The sequence below is a fragment of the Fusarium sambucinum genome, chromosome II, assembly GCF_050947815.1.
Source record: "Fusarium sambucinum isolate potato_lamoka chromosome II, whole genome shotgun sequence".
Lineage (NCBI taxonomy): Eukaryota > Fungi > Ascomycota > Sordariomycetes > Hypocreales > Nectriaceae > Fusarium > Fusarium sambucinum.
In genome coordinates this window covers 5,163,887-5,185,590 of record NC_139293.1, presented here as the reverse complement: position 1 = coordinate 5,185,590, position 21,704 = coordinate 5,163,887, and the positions used below count along the sequence as shown (strand labels likewise).

The following is a 21,704-nucleotide window of genomic DNA, read 5'->3' as shown; positions in this document are numbered from 1 at the left end:
GGAATAATGATATGTCGAGACTGCAGTGAAATCCTTCGATTAAACCATTTAGGCTGTTCGTACCACAAGTCTGGACTAATTGCGCAAAGCCCGACAGGCGTGGCGGACAGCAGGTATGCAAGCAGGTCGATAGTCTCTCACAAATATGATTTGGGCTCGGTTTGGTGATCGATGTTATTCAGAGAAGCTGATAGGCGACAGGGATTTCTTGTTTTGGTTTATGCCCTGTCTTCTTATCAAGCTTTACACTACTGTATGACATCCACTAGCACTCGATAGAACAACAAGTTATTATTAGCTCAAGTTCTCGTGTAGTTATCTAGGGACGAGCGACTAAAGACCAAACCGACTGTTGACACTTGACAAACACGGTAATTTATCTTCGAAGCCCCATTTTCACATGCTCAAGACCAGACACCTCGCCCTATGACACAATCATTCTACCTTAACTCTGACTACACTGTGTACTTGGGTACAATGGGCAGTTCGGTGTATGAGTCGACTGTATAGTGGTTAGCTGACATCCACGCAAGTGAGATCCGATTGTCTTACCATGCTGACAATCGCGTTTCGTAAAAGCAGGGAATAGCGGTCCTGGATGGAGAATAGTTTGAGAGGATGTTGCGATGAGAATCATACTTGAACCCAAATTGTTAGTGTTTTAATGGCAATTGGATCGTTCGGCCGAGATAGTTACTCACAGTCCTTCTAGAATAATGAAAGGGATTTGTTCCTTCATCAAGCGGCTGCCCCACCCATGTTGCATCTCAGCAATTCGATAGACGCAGCGAATGTATATCGTCAAAAATGCTGTAAAAAGCCCACAGATAAACCAACGGAATCGTACAGCCTGCCAGGTTTGAAGCGCGTTACCACTCAGGGGGTAAGAGTTGACAGCTCGCACACGCCTTATGCAGAATGTTGTGGACAATGATGCGAATACAGACAAGGTAACCACCTGAAAGGCGATACCAGCCATCATGATGTTGTTTCCGAGATTTAGCATATCATCGTCACCAATAGTAGTAGTCGCAGCGATCCCACCCCCTGTAGCCTGCAGGACTAATGACACGATATCGGCGCCGATGAAGATGATAGTGTACAGCTTCGGCTTAAGCAGGGACCACTCGGGGCCGAACAGTGCAACGATGTGTTTGAGCATGAGATACACAGCCGCGCTGTTAAAAGCTGGGCCAATGATGAGGCAGCAGACTTGTGCTTGGAACGGGATGGCGTTGAATGGTAGGAAGTACATTCCTATCCTTGCGCCATAACCTATCATTTGCGCCAAACATCCCAAGGTAAGAACAATACTATAGGCGCGGATCCGGAAACGAATGCCGAGCCAGATGTTGGCGAAAAAGGCTATGGTGAAGAGTGATGCTAGCAGAGTGTTGGCCCAAAGACTCGGACGGTAACCGTAAACAGTGTATTCGATGGGGCACTCTTCAGAGATGTGCACGCAGATCGGTCTTTCTTCCGCCATTTTGAGGTTAGATTTCAGTCGTAGAGGTATAAAAGTCTTGTCGATGTTGAAAGACAGTAGAGTTGATATGGTTCAGAATGTAATGATTATTATGCCAACTCGTCTACATTTATAGATTCCAAAATTCTATCTCTCTTGTAACGCTAATTTGATCTCGGTCTTCTTCCCCAGACTTTACCAGAGACAATCCAGGTTTATGATTGGTCTAAAGACCGAGGGTACGAGGCTTATCATTGTGTTTTATATGTAATATTAAATCACAAATGCGGAGCCTCGAATATCGAATGGAAATAGGAACAGAAATAGGAATTGAAACAAGGGAAATTAGAGATTGGCGAAGTTGGATCAGGGGCCAACTGCACTAAAATCCTACGAAGTTGGTCTTTGCCCAAGCCTCAAGACGTCGTCAGCCAGGGGCAAGCTAAGTAGGTATTCTATTGGATGATGGGAAAATCGCCCCATAGTTTCCTCGGTCTTTGAGTCCAAGCTAAACTGATTCCATAAATCCACAATCCATCGGAGGCCAAATCTCCGATGCTGACATGTCTCGACTACCTGCCGTGTTGGGGAATCTCACGCTGTTATTATGTACAGCTACCTACATTACATAACATCGATCAGCCTTGCGAGGGGCACTCCTACTTTGACGATGACACTTCATTTATCTCTGGTCCTCGGTCTTTGTTTTATTCGGTCTTTTTTTTTTTCACAACCCTGGATACTTTTAAAAGCTTCAATATGACAGTGTCACTGGGAGATGTCGAAAAGCCAAAACGCACTAGAACCAACGTAAAGCAGTCCAAGAATGGTTGTTTCACCTGCAAGTATGGCCTCACTTTCTGAACCATAGAAACACATACGCTAACTAAAGTGACATAGAGCCCGGCGCATCAAGTGCGATGAAGCCAAGCCTATATGCCAACGCTGTCAATCTTCAAAGCGTGAATGCAAAGGTTATCCTCGTGGAGCATTTCTTGACTCACCGCCTGGAACGGCAAGCACAACGTCGCTAGTACCTTTGTCGGCCTCTCCTTCGTCATCGACATCGTCCTCGACTTTATCGGACATCGCTTCACCTTTTATGGACCTCTCTTTTGACCCTTATTACCTTTCAAGTCCCTTTGTCAATCTCGCCTGTGGTGTCCTGGTGCAGAGTCCTCGGCGCGGTAGAAACAACGCCGAGCAATCATTCTGGACTCGGACTGTACCTCAATTGGTACATACCGTTCCTTCGGTACGAGCTGCAGCCGAAGCGTTCGGAGCATCTTACAGCGAATATGTTCTCCGAGTAGACAATTCTTGTTCCGGTCTCGAGACCACAAAGCGATATACTCAAGCTTTGATTCTGGTGCAGCATGATCTAGCTACTTTACAGCATGGACCTATCTCCTGTATCGTAGCTTGTTTATTTCTTGCATTTTCAGAAGCCATACAGCAGAAGCTGGACGTAGGGTTAATGCATCTTTTAGGGGCTTTTTCTGTCATGTTATCGCGGACCGACAAGAAGCTCTTAGCTGATGTCGATACCCAAAGTCTATCACTATTATTACAGAAGCTTGATCTTCATATCGCGACTTATGGTGTATGTCACCATCCAGAATTACCTCCACTCCCACCAGTTACAACGAAGATCGTCGAGTCTCTTCCCCCAGACCAGGCTCTATTTAAAATCCTGCATTCGTGCTACCACTTCGACGCACAGGCATCTGCTTACAAGTACACCACTCGCCGGGCAATTCCACCCGAGATGCTGATTGAGCAAGGCCGTCAACTCGCAAGTCTAAAACTGTGGTTATCGGTCAACGAACTTCCTTCAACATGGGACGCGACCACACACGAATCCCTGGTAGTTCTACGCTCTCAATGTCTGACTGCCTTGATCCATACAGCTACTATTCTGGAGCCTCGCGAAACCGCGTACGACTGCTACGGCCCCGAATTCCAGGAAATCATCACTACAATAGAAACATTGTTACTCAACAGAGATCTACAGGTCGATCTATCAAACAGCGCATTGGGTCAACTTCCCTCTTTCAATCCAGAGATGTCGGTCTTTCATCCATTGTATTACACCGCGAAGAAATACAGAAATGGATTTTGGCGCCGGAGAGCATTGGGCTTGATCTTACGAAGTGGGAAAGAAGGACCATGGTGTCCCAGGACCGAAGGTTCCCTGATTGAAGTTATCATCAGAACGGAAGAGGGACAGTTTGACAAGGTGTCTTTGAATGTCTCGAGGGCCGAGGATCCCGCTCTTGATTCTCCTTCTAACATCCCTGAGAAGGACAGAATCAATGCATGCTGGCCTATTGACCCCGATGCTGAAACGAGAGAAGCCACCAAGTTTACCAAGCAAAAGTTTAGCAAGGGCCTCTTGTACAGGTGTATCGACGTGGACCGGCTGTTGACTGCTGATGAAGCACAGAAGCCTCGCTCGTGGGCGTGGCTTAAATCTGAGTGGTGGGAAGAGTGGACTGAGCCTCTTGAAGAGGTTGGCTAATTTCTAATCGAGAGGGGATCTTGAAATGAATGGTGTAAATAGTAATCTTATTGCGTGATTCACAACACTTTTTGGATATATTTTGTGTTGCACGGCTGGCTACCACACGTTATGTTAAGAGAATTGGACTGGACTTGCTGTCTAATGTGTATTATTGGATCACTCCGCCCTACCATTAGCTCCGGTATACAGCGCAATAAAAAACCGCGAACTAGCTGGAATAAAACTAGTGCTGTAGATAAATAACTATGTCTTCACTGGGAAGTAAAACCAAGGCGGGTGAATCACATAATATCGTGATGATTACCCTATGCTCATATGATAAGACGATAAGGTCAAGTTGGAGTTGATAAGCTTATCGATTAGAGATACATCCAATTTAAAGTCTCAAATGACAAAACCTCACGACCAATCAGCGTTTTCTTGTAAAGCAATTATTCTTCGGCTTTTCACCAGCAATTTCTTACAAAGGGGATGCCGACCGGTAAGTATTTATTTTTTGTCAACAAATCATCTTCCTTTTAGTATTACAAGTGTTACACGAATGTAATAATCGATTATTCATCTCTCGAATTAATCACAAGATCAGACCACAATCGAAATCGATGCTAAGCAGGTGGCTGATGTAACCATGCCTACGTGCGCTATGATGCGGCGCAATTTAATAACTTGGCCGACAGGGACCGTCATTTATGACCCCCGTTTGCGTCGTGAGTTATCGGTGTTCTGATTAATGACAAATTCGATTTCACATTAAATAATCCCCCCTTGGGTTTGCTGTTTGTGTTGCCCTGTGACGTGGCTTACAAATTATCTAGATTTACCAATATTACTGATCTAGCACTAGCCAGACAATTGGTGGATTCAGCCCTATCAGGCGATGCTTGTGCGGCGGTATCTCATAACTGAAGCGACGGGAGTCAAGTAATCCATCGCTTCTTTTTGGAACGTCTGAAGTCTTGAAAATATATATTTATTATCTGCTGTTGAATTTCACTGCTGTTGTAAACCCTCTAAATTGCGAAACTGCCGATACGAAGTTTAGCCTGCTAAATGATCAGGTCTGTGAACATCAATTGTGAACATGGAAGACCATACGAGTCTACAGTTACAGAAACGGTTTGTCATCCTGGCAGAAACAGTCAGACATCAAGAAGCTGATGACCTGTAGACCTGAAGGCGTTTCTTGCAATGCATGTCGACGCGCCAAGATGAAATGTGTCAGCTCAAAATCAGCATCGCCAACATGTGATCGTTGTGAAAGGTCAGGGAAACAATGTATATACGAGACGCATAGACGAGGTATGTGGCGCAGGAATCATGTAGGAAAGAGGTATGTGGAGAGAGGAGAATAAAGGAATACCTCAATTGTTGACTATGATACGCTTTCCACAGGGAAGATCCGCAGAACTCAACAAACAACAATCCCGCAGAACCATTGGCTGGCGGACATGATGCCTTACTGCTAAATAATGAAGTACCTGGCTTCAATAATCGAACTTCGGGGTCGTATTCGGCGCATTCAGGATCTGACCTGTCACTATTTACACCAGGCACGTTAGGCACCACTCTCGACACAGAAACAACATTAGGAACGAAATCATACAATCGCTTGGATCTGTTGATGCAAAGGCCTGACTCCACAACAAACCCAACGAAGAATAATGATCCTATCGATATGGGACTGATTAGTAGACCATCTGCTCAAATTCTCTTCGAAGGGTACGTCTATGTTTGGAAACAAAGAAGTCGAGACTTGTCGCTAACGAAACAGGTTCTTTCAACATTTCAACTCTCTTGTTGGACTCCTGGATCCACAGCTATACTCGTTTATATACACAAGAAGTCGATCTAGCTTACTATTCACGATGGTACTGGCTATCGCAGCCAGGATATTCCATCCTGAATCCTACAAGACTATCAAAGATCATTCCGAAGCATTACTTGGTAGAGCTCTTCTAGAATGTGATTCGGTAATAGAGAACATCTGGGCTATCATCTGCATGTATCACTGGAAGGATACAAATGATAAGAGAGGAGAAGTATTGATTGGGTTTGCCTCACGGATGGCAGCCTATGCTGAATGGAACATACCTGACCGGGACACCTCAGTGGGGAGACAGGCCCTGGACTCAGCTGAGCTTGAATTGCGTCAAGAAAGAGACCGACAGAGAGCTTTGGCCATCTTTCATTGTAGCGAGAGAACGTAAGTACTATCATTGGAACTTGACACAGGAATCAATACAGGCTTACCCAAAGTTAGGTTGACGTATCTCAACAAGCACCCCCCACATACATCGCTTATTATTCCCAAGACAATCTCTCGGACTTGGATTGACTCAACAGAATTTAGTTATAGATTAGGCGATTGCACATCTGTTAGTAACCTCGAAACCACCAATATTGCTAACGAAGTATATCAAAGCATTGCAAAATTTGGGGACCGCCACGATTCACATCCCAAATTGGTTGCTGACTTTGATAATTTTCATAATGCTATGGGTTTATTTAACAAAAAAATTGACGAATGGGGAGACGAATGGTGTACCATATATTCGAACTGTAAGCAATAACACTGGAATGCCCGTGGTCTACGGAGTTGAGCTGATATCTGAACAGTTCCCAACCTGCAGCCTCTGCAACAGTCCGTCACCCTCCTCCAACGCGACTACACGTGTCTGTACTTCAATACTATACATCTTCATGTGCTGCTGGAATCAGATAATAGGTCTTCCCTCGGCGACCAAATAGCCCATACGACTTGTATCTGCTTCTCTAGCGCTTTCGGCATTTTGCAACGCGCAGTTCGTTTTGGGGATATGAACGTCATCTACTATCTTTGGGATAATGCTCATAAAATGATTGCATATGCGGCAATGCTGGTTCCAAAATTGTTGGCACAAGGGATCGATGAACCTCCCATGTTGAAACAGGAAGCAACCTTGATACTCAATCAAGCAACCACAGCATACCTCATCGCAAGCAGGTCCATGGGCATTCGAGAATCCTTTACAACAGCTTATAAAACAAGAGACGATGACCGCGTATCTACTCAAGCACGATTTCTGTCAGTCATCCTTGCTATACTCAATGGCGCCACGCCATACACCGAGGAGAGTTCGGGAGGGAGAGGAGCACCTGACATACCTTTCAACCCGGATCTTCCATGGCTTGAAGAAGATCAAACTCCATTCCACTTCTTTGCCGAGGGCAGGACAGATCATGTTGGATCTCAGAGCATGGACTTTGATGATCATACATTCGCTCAGCCAGAGTATCTGAGTTCGTGCGTATCACAGGAATATGAGAAGCTAGACTTGTTGAAGGAAAAGGACTTCGTCGAATCTATGTATTTAGAAGCTGGGTTACTCCCATTGAACGAGCTGGGAATCCTTTCTTGGAATCGTTAAGCAGTAGTCTATCAATATATGGGTCAACTATTAATGGTTCATCTTGAATCCTATGGAACATTGGTATATCACAAGACGTTAGGCAAGAACTCAGATTTTGCATATTTTCGCGCATTTTATGTCTTAATTGAAAATCACAGTAAATCTGTAGAAGGTAAAGTCGTATTCTAACTCCTATCAAATAGCCAAGTTCCAATTGCTCACCCTCGCGTTCCAACTACGCCTCGCCAACAGCCTGCAAAGCCGATCTTACGACTTCATCGAAATCCTTCTTCGGTAAACCCAAAATGTCGTTCATGATTTCTCCTTCCTTCTCCAAATGGCTCCCAAACTTGCCGGTAACAAATCCGGTTTCGATGAGTGAGTAAATGGCATATGGGTCTCCCTCTGCAACTGCAGTCTGCTTCTCCTTGATGAGCTGGCCACTGTCGACTCTTTCGACAGTCAACTGCTTGCCACTAAGACGCTGGATGGCTTCAAGAAGCGTGTTTTGCGTGGTAGCAAAGTCGCTTAGCCATACAACCCTGTTCTTCGTCTCTTCCCACTTCTTGCTCAAAGCGTTCACCATTGCCAATGCGGTATTGTCCTCAGTGGTGGTGCTGAACCAGCCATTGCCATCGTCCCAGAGCACAAATCGTTTCTCTTTGAGATGCATTCCGAGGAAGTCGTTACGCGCACTCCATTTAAGCCACATGCCGCAAGCAATGGCCATCCATTCTAAGCCTGTAGACTCTTTGGAACGGAGATAATCCTGGACTTCGCCTTTCTCACGAAAGACTGAGTTTAAGGCTCTGGCGTCGGGGTTGTTGTTGTTGAGACCGTATTCAGAAGCGACATAGCGTTTGATCTTGGAATGTACTGCAGCGTCAATGAAACGCAGTTGGTCGCTGACGGCCAAAGATGTCATGCAATTGACGACAGCATCTTGACCAGAAAATGCGGATACGAGTGCATTAGAAGGGTACGAATCATCGATAGTGATGGCCCGGACGTTGGTCGGGATCTTTCCCTTGGATGATGAACGCTGCAGAACGCTGATGTTGAATGAAGGCTCATTGCTCAGGGCACCTAGCATAATAGCGCCGATAGAGCCTGTCGCTCCGACGATGAGGATGTTTTTGAATGGAGATGACATATTTGGCTGATGATGTGAATGATATAGAGTGTTCTGAATATGAATTGAGAGGGAAAATAGTTATAAACTTCAATCATATTTGTATAGACATGCTGCCGCTGTGTATACCCGCATGTCTTTGCTGCGATGCATCATTGAGCTTACTGAGCATTCCTCGTGGTGTGCTCACAAAAATGCTGCTTTACTCCAACACAACCTCCACTAAATGGCATGCAACAGTAGCAAAGCTATTCCTATTGGTTCGGACTTCATTACTGACCATCGAAGACGGGCATGATTAGTATTACCGCCATGACTAGACCGGAAAAGGACAGACCATTCCGCAACGTAAAATGTCCGTCCATAACAGCGAACCTACCTTCCAATTCGCCCGGTTTCACCAATTACTCACTTTTCCCGGCTGCTGAGAATGATAAAAAATAATGCAATGATGGAATGGTTGATTGATTATAATTTTGCTAGTACTGATATGTATTGTTTGAGATTTATAAAGCCTTACATCAATGACAGCCAAAAAGTGAACAAATCTTTATCCATTGTCGACTTCTAAACTTCTAAACGCAAAATTAAATAATTTTGTCATCTTTATCTGCCCAACCAGCTCATTTTTTACAATTGACATTACCAACCAACATGTCTCAGCAGCTTATTGGATCCGAGTATACTGTCTATCGTTCCGGCGATGGCAATGGGGGATTCAAACCAACCTCGGTCAAGATACCTACCCTTGGTCCCCATGATATTCTTGTACGCATCACACATAGCGGTGTTTGTCACACAGATATAACCTTCTGTCAGATGGGTGCCCCAATAGCACTCGGGCACGAGGGTGTTGGCATTGTCGAAGCCGTGGGATCTCTCGTGACACAGTTCAATGTCGGAGATCGCGCTGGCGGTGGCTTCCATCGAGACGCATGTGGCCACTGCAAGTATTGTCTTTCCGGCAAAGATATATACTGCTACGATCGTGTCATCTTTGGTGAAGGCGACTTCGATAACGGCACCTTTGGATCGTATTACATCGGAAAGGAGACATTCCTTCACAAGATTCCCGAGGGACTTGCCAGTGAACATGCCGCGCCTCTTCAGTGTGCTGGTGCGACTGTTTATGCTGCTCTCAAAGCCACAGTCACCCCGGAGAAGAGAGTGGGCATTCTTGGAATTGGTGGTTTGGGTCACCTTGCTATCCAATATGCGAATAAGATGGGCGCAGATGTTGTTATATACAGCACGAGTGCCAGTAAGGAGACGGAGGCACGTCAACTTGGTGCAAAGGAGTTTCATCTCATCGAGAACATGTTTGATGATGTCAAGGCGCCCATCGATGTTCTCGTGATTTGCGGAACTAAGTATCCCGATTGGGACCGGTGAGTAGTAATTTATCACTGCCAACACGTGAACTTACTGACCAAAGTGTTGCAGTATCATGGTCAAGGAGTTTCTGGCTAGGGATGGTGTTATCATCCCTCTTGCTGCTCCTGTACATGGGCCCCTGAGCCTGCCGTACGTGCCTTAATCCCAAAGATGTAATTAAACTAACATCATATTAGTGCTGGAGCTATGTTTTTTCAGGGATACCATGTCTTTTCAAGTTTAGTAGGTTCCCGCAATGTCCACGATGAGATGTTGGAGTTCTCAGCCAGGCATGGCATCGAGCCAATGGTGCAGGTCTTCAAGCATGAGGGTGCGAAGACAATCAAGGAAGTGTTTGAGCTCGTTGAAAAGAATAAGATGCGATACAGGGCTGTTTTAGAAATGTAAGATTAGCGGCCAGTATCCTATGGTATTAGTTACATCATATTCTATAAAGTTTGTACGAACAATTGGAAAAAGTGAATACCAAAATTGGTTTCCCCTGCTGGAAGCCGGTGACATTTTCTCGTAGACTCTACTACAGGGCGCAATAGGTATGGGTTTGTGAGTAAGTGTCCAACGGGTATCTTAATGGGCTGAGCCGGGACAAATCAGATTGTTTGTCGGTATAGGAATCCACATTCGTAGAATGCAGTATAACCCCAGAACCCAAAGGTTTCGAGGTCGAGAGCATTCGATGCTAACCGCAAGGGGAACAAGCTCCTGCCAGGGTCGCGAATGGCGATTGTTTGATGTTTCCAACAAGAATTGAATTGTATTTTGATTCGTGCGTTAATTAAAAGTTGTCTCTTTTTGAGTTGGGTGTGTATGCACTGGTGTTAGGAAGCTTCCCTCTGGTCCATGGAACTTTGATATCTTGATACGAGACGCCGTTTGCGCCATGGCGCCACTTGTGCAGCGCCTCCCACCCAAAATCCAACGTAAGACGAGTTGAGGTCCCCGAGACATGGGGCTTTGTGTTTAGTCCTCACATTAACCCACAGAATAGCCTAATTATCGTGATAAGATCCACTGCCTGAGGCGCATAAGAGCGCTGACTGGATTCGCTGGCTGAAAGATCATAAAATTGTGGATTTATTGGGCATGGAAACATGTGCATCGTCGTATTGCCGGCTTAGTGTTGGTGGCAGACGCCGGTGTCTTGGTGGAGAAGACCGGCGTCTTGAATTAAGAAATGCTGCTATGTCATCCTTTAGTCACCATGCTCAGTTACAGCCATTGGTTCATTTGTCGAGCTGAACCTGGGCTGGCAGCTCGAATCTATGCTGTGCGGGTCCACGATTCCACAACCTCATTAATGGAGGCTTTTGGAACAGGAGACATATTTGGTCTGTTAGCCTTCGCGTCCGCTTCTTCATCAACTCTATCGTACTACCGAATGTAACCTCACTTCTTCAACCATTTTGCAAAATATGTCACAGAATATGATGCCTTGCTCCATCACAGAATCGAACTCAGGGACATCTAGTAGTGCCGAAGATGGACGAGAACCAGCGCCAGGGCCCAGAAGGGGACGACCTGTGGAGACGCAGGTAGCCGGATCTGTTAGTAATGTAAGTAACACCTTTATTCATATTTGGCACGCCTAGCCTATATCCATTAAGCGAATGATATTCTTCTCTTGACTTCCAACTGACTAAGTAGCGTCGACGCATGCAAAATCGAATGGCTCAGCGTGCATACCGGCAGCGGAAGGAATCTGCCATTGATATCCTCAAGAAGAAAGTCGAAGAGCTAGAGAAGGCCAAAGAAGACATTGGGAACGAGTTCCTTAACTTTACAGCAGTTATTCTGGAGAAGGATGGTGTAAGGAATAGCCCTGAAATCGTTGAGCACATCAAAAAGTCGACCATCAACATTCTCGCCAGTACTCGAGAGGTTCATCAGACTAGCGAAACGGAAGACCAAGACATGGACCGAGTTTCATCCATTGATGAAGTGCTAATCGGAGACTCAACGGGCTACACATTCAGCACAGATCAAGCACATTCACTTAGCTTCCCAATGGCTGACAATGTACCGGAACTCGAATTTGATAACCTACTCGATCAATCCACCAACATAGAAACCACCATGCCATCCATGAATTACAACATCTCACCGCCATCAGCGTTTGAACAATCTTCTTACTTCCAGCTTCCAATCAACCAGACGCCAGAATATACAATTTATCAACTCCCTGGAGCCACCTATGATACTTCACTACCTTGTGCTCGGTCGTATAGTTCACAGGAAGCCACGTTCGGAAGGCGTTACCATAGGGCATCTCAAGAAGCTGCATTCCTTCTCGCTTCCATGAAACACTCACCTCCGACCTGGTATAAAAAGGTTTTTGGGTTTTGTTTGCACTTCGAGACAAGAGAGGAGATCACTCAGCGACTGGGCGATTCTGTACGGAAATCCCGGGAGGAGACTTTGAACAACTGGAAATTTCCCTTCACAAACGTTGGTGGTGCTGGACTTTTCTATCCAAACCAGGGTTATGGCAATAACGACTTGCCTGTTGGAAACCGATCTCTCCAAAGTGAGACGTACAGACCATCAGAGATGTCAGGATTCTCCATGGGTCCGTTCGGACCGTCTATTGAACAAGTCCGAGATATTCGTCTCAATGAGCAATTACGCATCATCGATCCTAACTATGAAGGCGACTTCTTTGACGCGGATGAAATCGAGATTTGTTTGAGAGGCTATGGTGTTACGATACCTTCAAGTAAAGACTTTGTGACGGCTTACATCGACATGGCGATGTTCGAGAGGGCAGAAGCTCGGGAGACGGCCGAGTCTCGAGCTGACGATCCAGTCACACCACCCGATATGTCAGCAGATTCAGGACAACAGTTCGAAGATACTTCACTTTCGTCTGATACGGAAGCTACATCTTTGCACTGCCCTGTTGGTTTAATGGGTATGGCGATGGGAGCGATACCTCCACCGCCGAAACCCCAACCGCAAAGCCAGTGGAAGACACCTACAAGAAGGGAAACAAAGGTAATGGTCGACGTAGAAAGATTAATCACATGTAAGCTAAGCTCCTAATCGATTGTCGTCGAATTAACTAAAAGTCTATCTAAACAGGTTTATGCAATTCGACTGTCTGTTTAGGGCGGACACCTGCTGTACGGCCAAAAGACATCAGAATGGCATTGAAGATGTCTCTCATCGGTGATGATTGACAAGGTGTATGGGCAAGGCCAAGTAGCGGATTGTAGCAAGTTTTTAGTAGCCTTATACACAATAGAACCTTTAATACATACATCGCAACCGGCTTATGACAATAACTTTAGCAGCAAACATCGAAGTCAGAGGCATGATCAACTTCCAGCTACAACAATTTGAAACATTAATGGCATACTCAGTCACAGCCGCAATAAGACTCTTGTCTTAGCTATATAACATTTAAGAATGCACATTGCCTACTGTCCATTGTTTACCCCTCCAAGAACAGCTCAACATGTTTTACAAAGGTTGTCGCATACTGAAAAAGAAAACCGTGTCCGCTATTGGGGAAAAGTATGAGCTGGCCTCTCGACACCTTCTGGTAGATAAGATAGCTGTTTGATGTCGGGATCATGTAGTCGTTCTACATATTAGTATTAGTAAGTTCCAAGGTTTTATGGTCATTACTCACATTTCCGTTTGCGACTAGAACGGGAACGTTGATCTCTGACAGACGATCATAGGCGCCATCCTCACTCCGGCTTGTGTCGGCACTTATCGTAAAGTTATGACCTTGAGTTGCCTGGCCCTTAATACCTTTACCCTGGTCTTTATATCCACTGCTCAACCATTGAGAAACCTCCTCACCGCAGGAAGATTCGTTTCTCTCGTGAATTCGACCCCACCAGGCCTCTGCAGCAGCGTCACCTTGTGGGTTCTTATGGAAGAACAGAGTCTTGAAAACATCAATGTTGACATCTTTCACACCGGCCACTGCACCAACATCATCGTTTGGTGACAGAGCTAGATCTTTCCCATAGCTGGTACCAGTACCAGCAAGGATCAGCTTGCGAATTTTGAACTTGCTCGGATCAGAGTTGAGTGTGATCATCTGAGCAACGTAGCCTCCAATACTGAATCCAAGTAGATCAACCTCGTGTTCCTTGATAAGTTCAATGAACTGTGAGATGTCGGCTGCGGATTGACGAATAGAAGTAGCCACTTCGCCGGTGCTGAGTCCGACTCCGAGGTAATCAACTGTGATGACACGACGTTTGACAGCCAAGTTGTTAATGAGAAGAGGGTCCCATTTGTCCATTGTGCCACGAAAGTGGGTTAAAACAACAAGTGGTGTGCCAAAGGCAGCCCCGATCTGGCGATAGGCGTATTTAGCGCCACTTGGGGCCTGGACATACTGCGTCCTGGCTGTTTGCTGAGTGGACATGATGAAGTCAATATTTGATATTTGTCGTAACGGCAGTAAAATGAGACAGAGTTAATGATTCTAAGAAAGTCCTTGATGGTTTAACGATTCTATATATGGGACGCTGTCATGTTGGTCTGCGTCGGAGTGCTTACTGAGTCAAAGTGACACTAGTAATCCGCCCGGCTTTGAGCTTACTCACTTATTGATTAGCTGTCACCTCCGGTCGAAACATTGTTATTGGAGACTTGGTTGTGCTTTCTCATTCACATCATCAAGCCAGTCATGTTTTTACTAACAAGCCATGCGAGGCTTATTCGGGAGTGGATTAGTGAGCCTAACCGTTGAGCTCGTCATTTAAATGACGAGAAGAATTATCTGGCATAATCTTTCCTATAGACATGGGTTGGCAGAGTAAGCAATGTCCCGTTTTCCATCAACTGCGAACAACTAAACCAGCCATTTCAAAGCTACAGTTATACTTCTGCCATAGTATAAATAAAGCAGAGACGTCTCATCTTCTCGAGGCCCCAACTAACCATCAATATTCCAACAACTATCGCCAACACTCCAATCTAAAACATGACACCATCTTTGGAACACGTGTTTACTATGCGGCTGTACACGTCGCCCGAAAAAGCCCTTGTGATTCCAGAAGCCAGAGGCAACAACCATCGCATCATAGCCTCCCTGACGCATGGCCATATCAAAGGTAGTGGCTTTGAGGCAGAGCTTCAACCTGGAGGTGCTGACTGGATATTGGTATGGATTACAACGCACTACATCGCAGCTACTCTGTACTAACAAAAGTTCTAGAGAGACCCAGAAACAAATACGGGACATCTTGATGTTCGAGTACAGTTCCGCACTAAAGAAGGGCAAGGTCTTTACATACACTTCCAGGGTGTACTACAAATCGACGATAAGTGGATGGAAGTCTTTACTCGAGGGCCAAAGGCTAGGACACTTGATTTCGGTGAGAACTACTGGCTAAGCGCACCTATCTTGGAAACTAGCCACCCTGATTTCAAATGGGTGGAGCGATCTGAGTTCGTGGGTGAACTTCGATGGCTGGTAAACGAGAATGGATCTATCGCAGTGGAGAATGCTATCTACAAGGTTAATCCAAGTAGTGGATAACTATTTGGTATGCAAAGAACGATTTCAATTTAGCACCCAAGCTATTATCTCGCGTTTAACGATTATTTGCGCACTCGTGTCTTAACAATAACTTTGTCAATACAGATACTCTCACTTGTGACTTGGTACCAAGATGAGGCGGAACTTATCTTATCTCTGGGGGATAAGATAAGAAGACTGCACATGATTGGTTTACCATTGGACACTGAGTCAGCAGGATAAGCTGAGAGTCCTACCGTAGTCTAGCTGGTCTTTTCATATTGCATCTCTCCCCTCCTCACCTCAATCCTTTCCACTCTTGAACCCACCTTAATGGTCTAGATACAGCGTGCCGATAACATGGCTGAACAAGAAAAACCATGCAACACGCTGACTAAGGTACGCGTACGGCAGTTCCATACCCGCAGTAAGACAGGATGTTCCAGTTGCCGAACCCGTCGAAAACGATGTGATGAACAGAGACCAGAATGGTATTAACTACCCTTATAAACCCCTTCTTTCCCAAAATGGGAAGCCGTTACTAAGTCTTGGAATACATTGTATAGTAACAACTGTATCAACCTGGGGCGGGTGTGTTCCTACGAAGGAATCAGGATCCCGTTGCGAGAGCGTAGGGCCCAACAAAAGGAGGTCCATCCATGGGAACAGACGCCCTGGCAAATCGAACAACCATCACAACAACTATCTGTGAAACGTACACCGATACCAACACAACTACGGTTCATGAACCATGATAGAGAATACAACAAACTGGCCTGCGAGATGCCCTTGAAATCTCATGAACTTTTCCAATATCGTAAGGACACCATCTCCAATTTCTATGCCGGTACTGACGTTGACAAGTATTCGGGTGTGAACAAGGACCTAAAAACAGTCCCAAGACGCCTGCCACAAATTGGTGTGTTGTCTGTTTCTGTTATATGTCTGTGGTTACTAACTCATGCAGCTTGATGCGTCTAACAGACGATCCCTGTGCATTGCGAAGTACAATTCTATTAGCTGGGATGCATTTCTGTTTCCAGAATGGCAGCTTGGCATCTTTCGAATCGACATTTCTATACCACAAGGTTGAAGTAATGCGATTCATCAACAAATGGATCGCATCCAGCAGCCACCAACGTGATACAACCATTATCAGGCAAATGGCGACATTAGCCTTTACAGAGGTAGGACCCATTCATATTCGCCCTTATTCATAGTTCAAACTCATATGTCCAAGGTCTGTACAGGTGAGATTCTAGGGGCTGAAGCTCATGCGAGTGGCATCTTGGCGATCATCGAAAATGCAGCAGCCAGAGACAAGAAAGAGAAGTTAGATATCACAAGCTCCAAGACACCCGACCAAGAACTAGCGAATCGCTATTTCATTATGGCATATACTTATATCTGTGGCCTCAAAAGCCTGCTCGGGGGCGTTTGTCGTCTTGGAGGAGTTGATGATGCTAGTATCAAAGACTTTTCAGCTAAGGAACTAGTCGAAATGTCATATCTATGGCATAAAGGCGAGGCATTGCAGTCATGGGCCTTGAAACTCCAAGCCCTTCGTTTATTGCCTTTCTTTTTAACCCCTCTACCCGTAGGGGCGACGTTCAAGTATGCTGACGGGCATGCTGTAATTCAATCCCTCCGGCAATTCACATCTCCAACGGTAATCTATGACTCACGACAGACGAGTATTTGCACTGGTTCTCCTGATAAAATATTTGACATTTTTTGGAGACGAGGCCCCGCTTCCAGATTGTTAGGAGAGTGTGTACTCGCCCATGTCGAAACCATCTCCGTCAAGAAAGGAGGATCTCATAGTCTTGAGCGAGACGGAACTCCTTTCGAGAGTCCGTGGTGTGCACTTGTTACTTCGGCTATTTTGTATGGGCAGGTTATCCTTGGTGCACTGGAACCAGTAGACAAACGCATGCACAAGTACACCATTACCTTGTTTCACCACGATATGGCTTCTTATATCGAAGCAGGTCGGGGGTCAAATAACCCTGGGTTTCTCCTTTGGTTGTTGCTACTCGGGTTAGTCGGTTGTCATACATACCCGAATGGGGAGAAGGATAAAACGCCGCATCCCAGTTTCCTGTTCTTCCAAGCGGCTGTTAGGAGGCAAGCCAAGGAAATGGCTATTTCGACTTGGTTAGAAGCAAGAGTTGTCCTAGCTGAAGTGGTGTGGCCCAGTGCAAGTGATAGAAGCGAGTTCATCAAGGACCTCTGGGATGAAGCTATTTCTGTAGATCCGGTGGTTTATTAGGAAGTTATAAGACACTAGTTCAAGCCTGGTCCCTAAATTTCACCTAGTTATATTTTTATTCCTCTAATTTTACAAGTCGATTTAGCTTATCTCAGCCAGTCAATGGTCTTTTAACGATACCTGACTTATTCGCTTCTCATTCCTCATGGTGCGCCTAGGTATAAGTTCCATGTGATGAACTTGGGTGGTTACCCTGTGGTTTCTTTTGAAAGTTTCTCCATTTAGTAACAGCTAGTCCAGAAACAGTATAGCGCATGGAGTCGTGATTGGTAATCTAACCTCGCTGAAAGTTGCTTGTCACTGGGATGGTAGAGGATTAGTGCTTACGATTCTCGACATGGTTAATCTGGGTACATTGCTTCCCCTCCTAACTAGACGTCAACTTTTTGCGAGGACGTTTCAAACCCACAGTCGTCATCGGATCTTCCAAAATGCCGTCTTTAGGATGTGGAACGTGTCGAGGTATGCAGCTCCCAACTCCCCCGGAACACTGTCGATTGACTCTGCTGACAACGTTAGCTCGTAAAGTTCGCTGCGATCAAACATTCCCGAAATGCAATCGATGCATAAAAGCGGGTCGAGATTGTGAAGGCTATGGTTTGCGTCTGTCGTGGCCCCGTCACAATGACAAGCGACGTGCTATCGTCGGACCACATTCTAAACAAACCCGATTTAAAGGCATAAATGTGAACCATCGGCTGGTGAATGCTTCTTCGAGAGATATCAAGCTACATGATATGATCTTAACGCCAGCTCAAATACATAGCGTGGCCGTTGAAGCAGTAGCCGATACATCATTGAAGCCTGTCGGGGATACAGTCGTTGCGAGACAGGCAGTACCTTTCCTTCTACTAAACTCCCCTTCAACAGGGGCTCTTGCAGAGTTGAGTCCGACCAACAAGAGCTTGTTTCAATATTGTGAGATTCTTCGCCGTCTATACTCTAAAGTGATTCTAACTTAATTAGTTGTAGAGAGGGCCTCGTATTCTATAAGCACCTTTGGGAAAGATGCGCACAGAGTCCCCGGAATCCTGATTCGCATGGCTCTTTCTGACAAGACACCCTCGTCTACAGCAGTACTTAAGTCCTCTTTGGCCCTAGCATCGTTCCATCGTGATAACGCTTTCAATGCAATGACACGATCCAAGGTCGCTGCACTACGAGCTTTGGCTGAGTCGACACAAGGTTTCATTGGCGTAAGCGACTCGGCTTGTCATATTGGAGCTGGTATAATATTAAGCTCTCTGGAGGTACGAATGTTTGTTATACTTTGCCTTGATGTTATTGACACTTCCATTAGATACAGCAGAATTCGACAACGTCGAGCAACTGGCTATGGTATGCCTGTGGCGCCACCAAAATTGTGAAAACAGCTGGACTTGACGAGATCAAAACGGATAGAGATTTGACATCACTCGTAGGATGGGTCCATTATTTTAACACCATGGCTAAATTTAGCCTGCGTCATTGGCAACCAAACTTTGTCCTTGATGTTGATAGTTCGACTGATGTCAGTTTTGACACATTTCACCCAGCTATTTGTTCAAACGGACAGGTATTCATCCACTTGTGTTGTGAAACTATGAATCATTGACTGATGTTTCTCCATTATAGCCAGCGAATCTAACAGGCTTTCCGCACGAGATACTGTATCTTCTCACAGAAGTGTTTAGCTCTGTGACAGTGACGTCTGATCCACGACACGAGACAGTAGAATACAGGAATCGACTCCAGACACTCGATTACAAGCTACAGCATATTTTCGCTCACGATACGGCCAGTCTTGACACGAATGATGACCAACCCACATTCAACATGGCGGTTGAGTTGTATCGGTTATCAACTTTGATATACCTCAGGCGTGCATCGGGTGGAATACTCGATCTGGACAAGAACTTCAATGACTGGGTTAATCAAGCCTTTGCATTACTTGCTCATCTACCAGTTTGCCAATGGACATTTCCGTTGTTTATATTTGCCTGTGAGGCACGTGAAGATATAAGAAGGATTATTCTGCTTGATTTAATTCGAAGGACGACCAAGGATGGGCGATACAGAAGCCTGACGGCAATCAAGAGATTGATGGAGATTATGTGGGTGCAGCAGGACTTGTTAAATGATGATTTGGATTATGTTCGCAAGCTTGGGATTATTTTAAGCTCTACTCAGAAGTCTATTCCAGCATTTCTATAGTAAATGAAACCGTCTCTGCGTGCAATTGTTTCCAAATTTGTCTTTCATGGCGCAAATATTCTTGACCCTTCCAAGTCCAGGGCCAAGGCAACTCGGCTATGTAGGGACACACCACCCTGTATTTCTAATTTCCCTCTTATATACTGTAGAAACGTATGGTGAGCAATTAATAATGACCTCGAGATTGATGTCGTAGCCTGCACGATTGAGTTGCAGCTAGGCAGGTGGAATTAGCCGCATACAAGGGTGGAAGAGTAAGCATAAGCAGCTCTGGCAACTTTTTGCGAGATACCCCACTATCACTCATGGCCTTTTGTGGGGCACCATAAACAAGAAGCATCGAAATTACCAAGCAATATCTTGACCCAATACCCAGAATAACATATAAGAAGATGGAAATGCTTTTATTTGAGAAACAATTCAACAAGAACTTTCTCTACTCAACAGACTCTATACATTCACTTCACTACACAAACATCTCCGATATCTATACATATTCTCCATCAACTTCTCAAGATGCCTTCCTACCTAATCACTGGAACTTCCCGAGGACTCGGAGTAAGTGATTTACTTAAAGACATTTACACTCCCTCTACTAATAAGAACAAAGTTCGAATTCGTCCGTCAGCTGTCAGCTGATCCAAACAATACCGTTATTGGATTTGTTCGCAACAAACAAGCTACTGACGAGACGATTGAACGAGAACTACCTGGTAGATCTAACATTCATACAATCCGCGGAGAGATTCAGAATTATGAATCTGTCAAGGTAATTTCCAGTCTCCAACTCAATTCTGAAATACCAATCTAACAAGCCTGACCAGAACCTGATTGATGAGACGGCCAAGATTACGAGTGGCAGTCTCGACTACGTCATCGCAAATGCTGCTTTGCAGTCTGAATGGTCTGGCCACAATCCAATTGGAGTATTGTAAGTCACGACATCAGCTCCCTCAAGATCCCTAGAGCTAACAAACAAGGGGTTTGGAGCCAGAGAAACTGGAGGAAGACTTGATCGAGTCTTACATGATCAACACAGTTGGAAATGTTCATCTGTTCAACTTGGCCCTTCCACTGATCCGCAAGGGTCAAGCTAAGAAGATCATTGGAATCTCGAGTGGTATGGCAGACCCCGACCTCATCTCTCAATTTTCGATTATCGATGGTGCACCTTATTCGATGAGTAAAGGTGCCCTGAACATTGCAATTGCCAAGTTCGACGCTCAGTACAGGAAGGAGGGGATCTTGTTTATGGCAATTTCACCAGGACTCGTTGCCACCAAAGACATGTCAAATGGTGTGTCTCTTGTGTTTTTTCCTTTCGTACAGCATTGCTAACCCCCTCATAGTCACAGAAGAGGAGTTGAAGGGTTTCGCCGCGATGGTATCGGCATTCCAAGTCTACGCACCACATTTCACTGGACCAATCAGTCCTGAAGAGTCTGCCAAGCATGTGCTCTCTGTTATGGACAAGGCTAGTATCGAGTCCGGTAGTGGTGGGAGCTTTGTGTCCCACTTTGGAAATAAGCAGTGGCTATAATGGATTCTGTTATGGAAGGGGGTTGTCAGTTTACAATACTTCGAGGGTACATGAAGTTGTACTGTAGAAGTGTGGCCGGAATTATGTATTTTAGGTACTGGTAAGGTTATTTCATTGCGTTTACTTTCAAATCACTGCCCTTATGCATTTGGTATCAAATGAGTGTTTGTCATATATGAGCTTATGGTAGAAATGAAGGTTTTATGGTTTCTCCATTCGGAAACTTGACCGCTATTCGAGTAATTCTTTACCGGATATAGATCCTCTGTCTTGCGTCCCTTTTATGCCAGGAATCAGTTCCATCGCAAGTGA

At 45.2% G+C, this 21,704-nt stretch overlaps 11 protein-coding genes across 11 annotated transcripts; 8 read left to right on the top strand and 3 right to left on the bottom strand.

The window, feature by feature from the left end:
* Positions 1 to 455: 455 nt before the first annotated feature.
* On the bottom strand, positions 456 to 1,486 carry FSST1_008671 (RTA1 like protein-domain-containing protein; the record flags this gene model as incomplete). Its single annotated transcript, XM_083225573.1, has 3 exons — positions 456 to 502; positions 553 to 638; positions 702 to 1,486. 3 exons carry the CDS (start codon positions 1,484 to 1,486, stop codon positions 456 to 458), a joined length of 918 nt encoding a protein of 305 aa, XP_083084632.1.
* A 738-nt stretch (positions 1,487 to 2,224) lies between these two features.
* FSST1_008670 (Zn(II)2Cys6 transcription factor domain-containing protein) lies at positions 2,225 to 3,986 on the top strand (the record flags this gene model as incomplete). The annotated part of the gene is made up of 2 exons (XM_083225572.1): positions 2,225 to 2,310; positions 2,366 to 3,986. 2 exons carry the CDS (start codon positions 2,225 to 2,227, stop codon positions 3,984 to 3,986), a joined length of 1,707 nt encoding a protein of 568 aa, XP_083084631.1.
* Positions 3,987 to 5,197: 1,211 nt separating this feature from the next.
* Positions 5,198 to 7,396, top strand: FSST1_008669 (fungal specific transcription factor domain-containing protein; the record flags this gene model as incomplete). The annotated part of the gene is made up of 5 exons (XM_083225571.1): positions 5,198 to 5,319; positions 5,382 to 5,708; positions 5,761 to 6,192; positions 6,250 to 6,548; positions 6,606 to 7,396. 5 exons carry the CDS (start codon positions 5,198 to 5,200, stop codon positions 7,394 to 7,396), a joined length of 1,971 nt encoding a protein of 656 aa, XP_083084630.1.
* A 217-nt stretch (positions 7,397 to 7,613) lies between these two features.
* On the bottom strand, positions 7,614 to 8,531 carry FSST1_008668 (aromatic alcohol reductase; the record flags this gene model as incomplete). Its single annotated transcript, XM_083225570.1, has 1 exon — positions 7,614 to 8,531. The coding sequence occupies one exon, from the start codon at positions 8,529 to 8,531 to the stop codon at positions 7,614 to 7,616; it is 918 nt and encodes a 305-aa protein (XP_083084629.1).
* A 633-nt stretch (positions 8,532 to 9,164) lies between these two features.
* On the top strand, positions 9,165 to 10,292 carry FSST1_008667 (chaperonin 10-like protein; the record flags this gene model as incomplete). The annotated part of the gene is made up of 3 exons (XM_083225569.1): positions 9,165 to 9,898; positions 9,954 to 10,034; positions 10,082 to 10,292. 3 exons carry the CDS (start codon positions 9,165 to 9,167, stop codon positions 10,290 to 10,292), a joined length of 1,026 nt encoding a protein of 341 aa, XP_083084628.1.
* A 1,025-nt stretch (positions 10,293 to 11,317) lies between these two features.
* FSST1_008666 (bZIP transcription factor) lies at positions 11,318 to 12,944 on the top strand (the record flags this gene model as incomplete). Its single annotated transcript, XM_083223880.1, has 2 exons — positions 11,318 to 11,458; positions 11,550 to 12,944. 2 exons carry the CDS (start codon positions 11,318 to 11,320, stop codon positions 12,942 to 12,944), a joined length of 1,536 nt encoding a protein of 511 aa, XP_083084627.1.
* Positions 12,945 to 13,335: 391 nt separating this feature from the next.
* On the bottom strand, positions 13,336 to 14,289 carry FSST1_008665 (Alpha/Beta hydrolase protein; the record flags this gene model as incomplete). Its single annotated transcript, XM_083225567.1, has 2 exons — positions 13,336 to 13,488; positions 13,537 to 14,289. The coding sequence occupies 2 exons, from the start codon at positions 14,287 to 14,289 to the stop codon at positions 13,336 to 13,338; spliced, it is 906 nt and encodes a 301-aa protein (XP_083084626.1).
* A 561-nt stretch (positions 14,290 to 14,850) lies between these two features.
* FSST1_008664 (DUF3237 domain-containing protein) lies at positions 14,851 to 15,408 on the top strand (the record flags this gene model as incomplete). The annotated part of the gene is made up of 2 exons (XM_083225566.1): positions 14,851 to 15,030; positions 15,085 to 15,408. 2 exons carry the CDS (start codon positions 14,851 to 14,853, stop codon positions 15,406 to 15,408), a joined length of 504 nt encoding a protein of 167 aa, XP_083084625.1.
* Positions 15,409 to 15,747: 339 nt separating this feature from the next.
* On the top strand, positions 15,748 to 17,659 carry FSST1_008663 (Zn(II)2Cys6 transcription factor domain-containing protein; the record flags this gene model as incomplete). Its single annotated transcript, XM_083225565.1, has 5 exons — positions 15,748 to 15,878; positions 15,954 to 16,204; positions 16,252 to 16,306; positions 16,355 to 16,574; positions 16,628 to 17,659. 5 exons carry the CDS (start codon positions 15,748 to 15,750, stop codon positions 17,657 to 17,659), a joined length of 1,689 nt encoding a protein of 562 aa, XP_083084624.1.
* A 431-nt stretch (positions 17,660 to 18,090) lies between these two features.
* Positions 18,091 to 19,852, top strand: FSST1_008662 (transcription factor domain-containing protein; the record flags this gene model as incomplete). Its single annotated transcript, XM_083225564.1, has 5 exons — positions 18,091 to 18,121; positions 18,179 to 18,577; positions 18,626 to 18,909; positions 18,960 to 19,214; positions 19,274 to 19,852. 5 exons carry the CDS (start codon positions 18,091 to 18,093, stop codon positions 19,850 to 19,852), a joined length of 1,548 nt encoding a protein of 515 aa, XP_083084623.1.
* A 516-nt stretch (positions 19,853 to 20,368) lies between these two features.
* Positions 20,369 to 21,392, top strand: FSST1_008661 (uncharacterized protein; the record flags this gene model as incomplete). The annotated part of the gene is made up of 5 exons (XM_083225563.1): positions 20,369 to 20,410; positions 20,463 to 20,621; positions 20,677 to 20,783; positions 20,833 to 21,149; positions 21,202 to 21,392. 5 exons carry the CDS (start codon positions 20,369 to 20,371, stop codon positions 21,390 to 21,392), a joined length of 816 nt encoding a protein of 271 aa, XP_083084622.1.
* Positions 21,393 to 21,704: the final 312 nt, after the last annotated feature.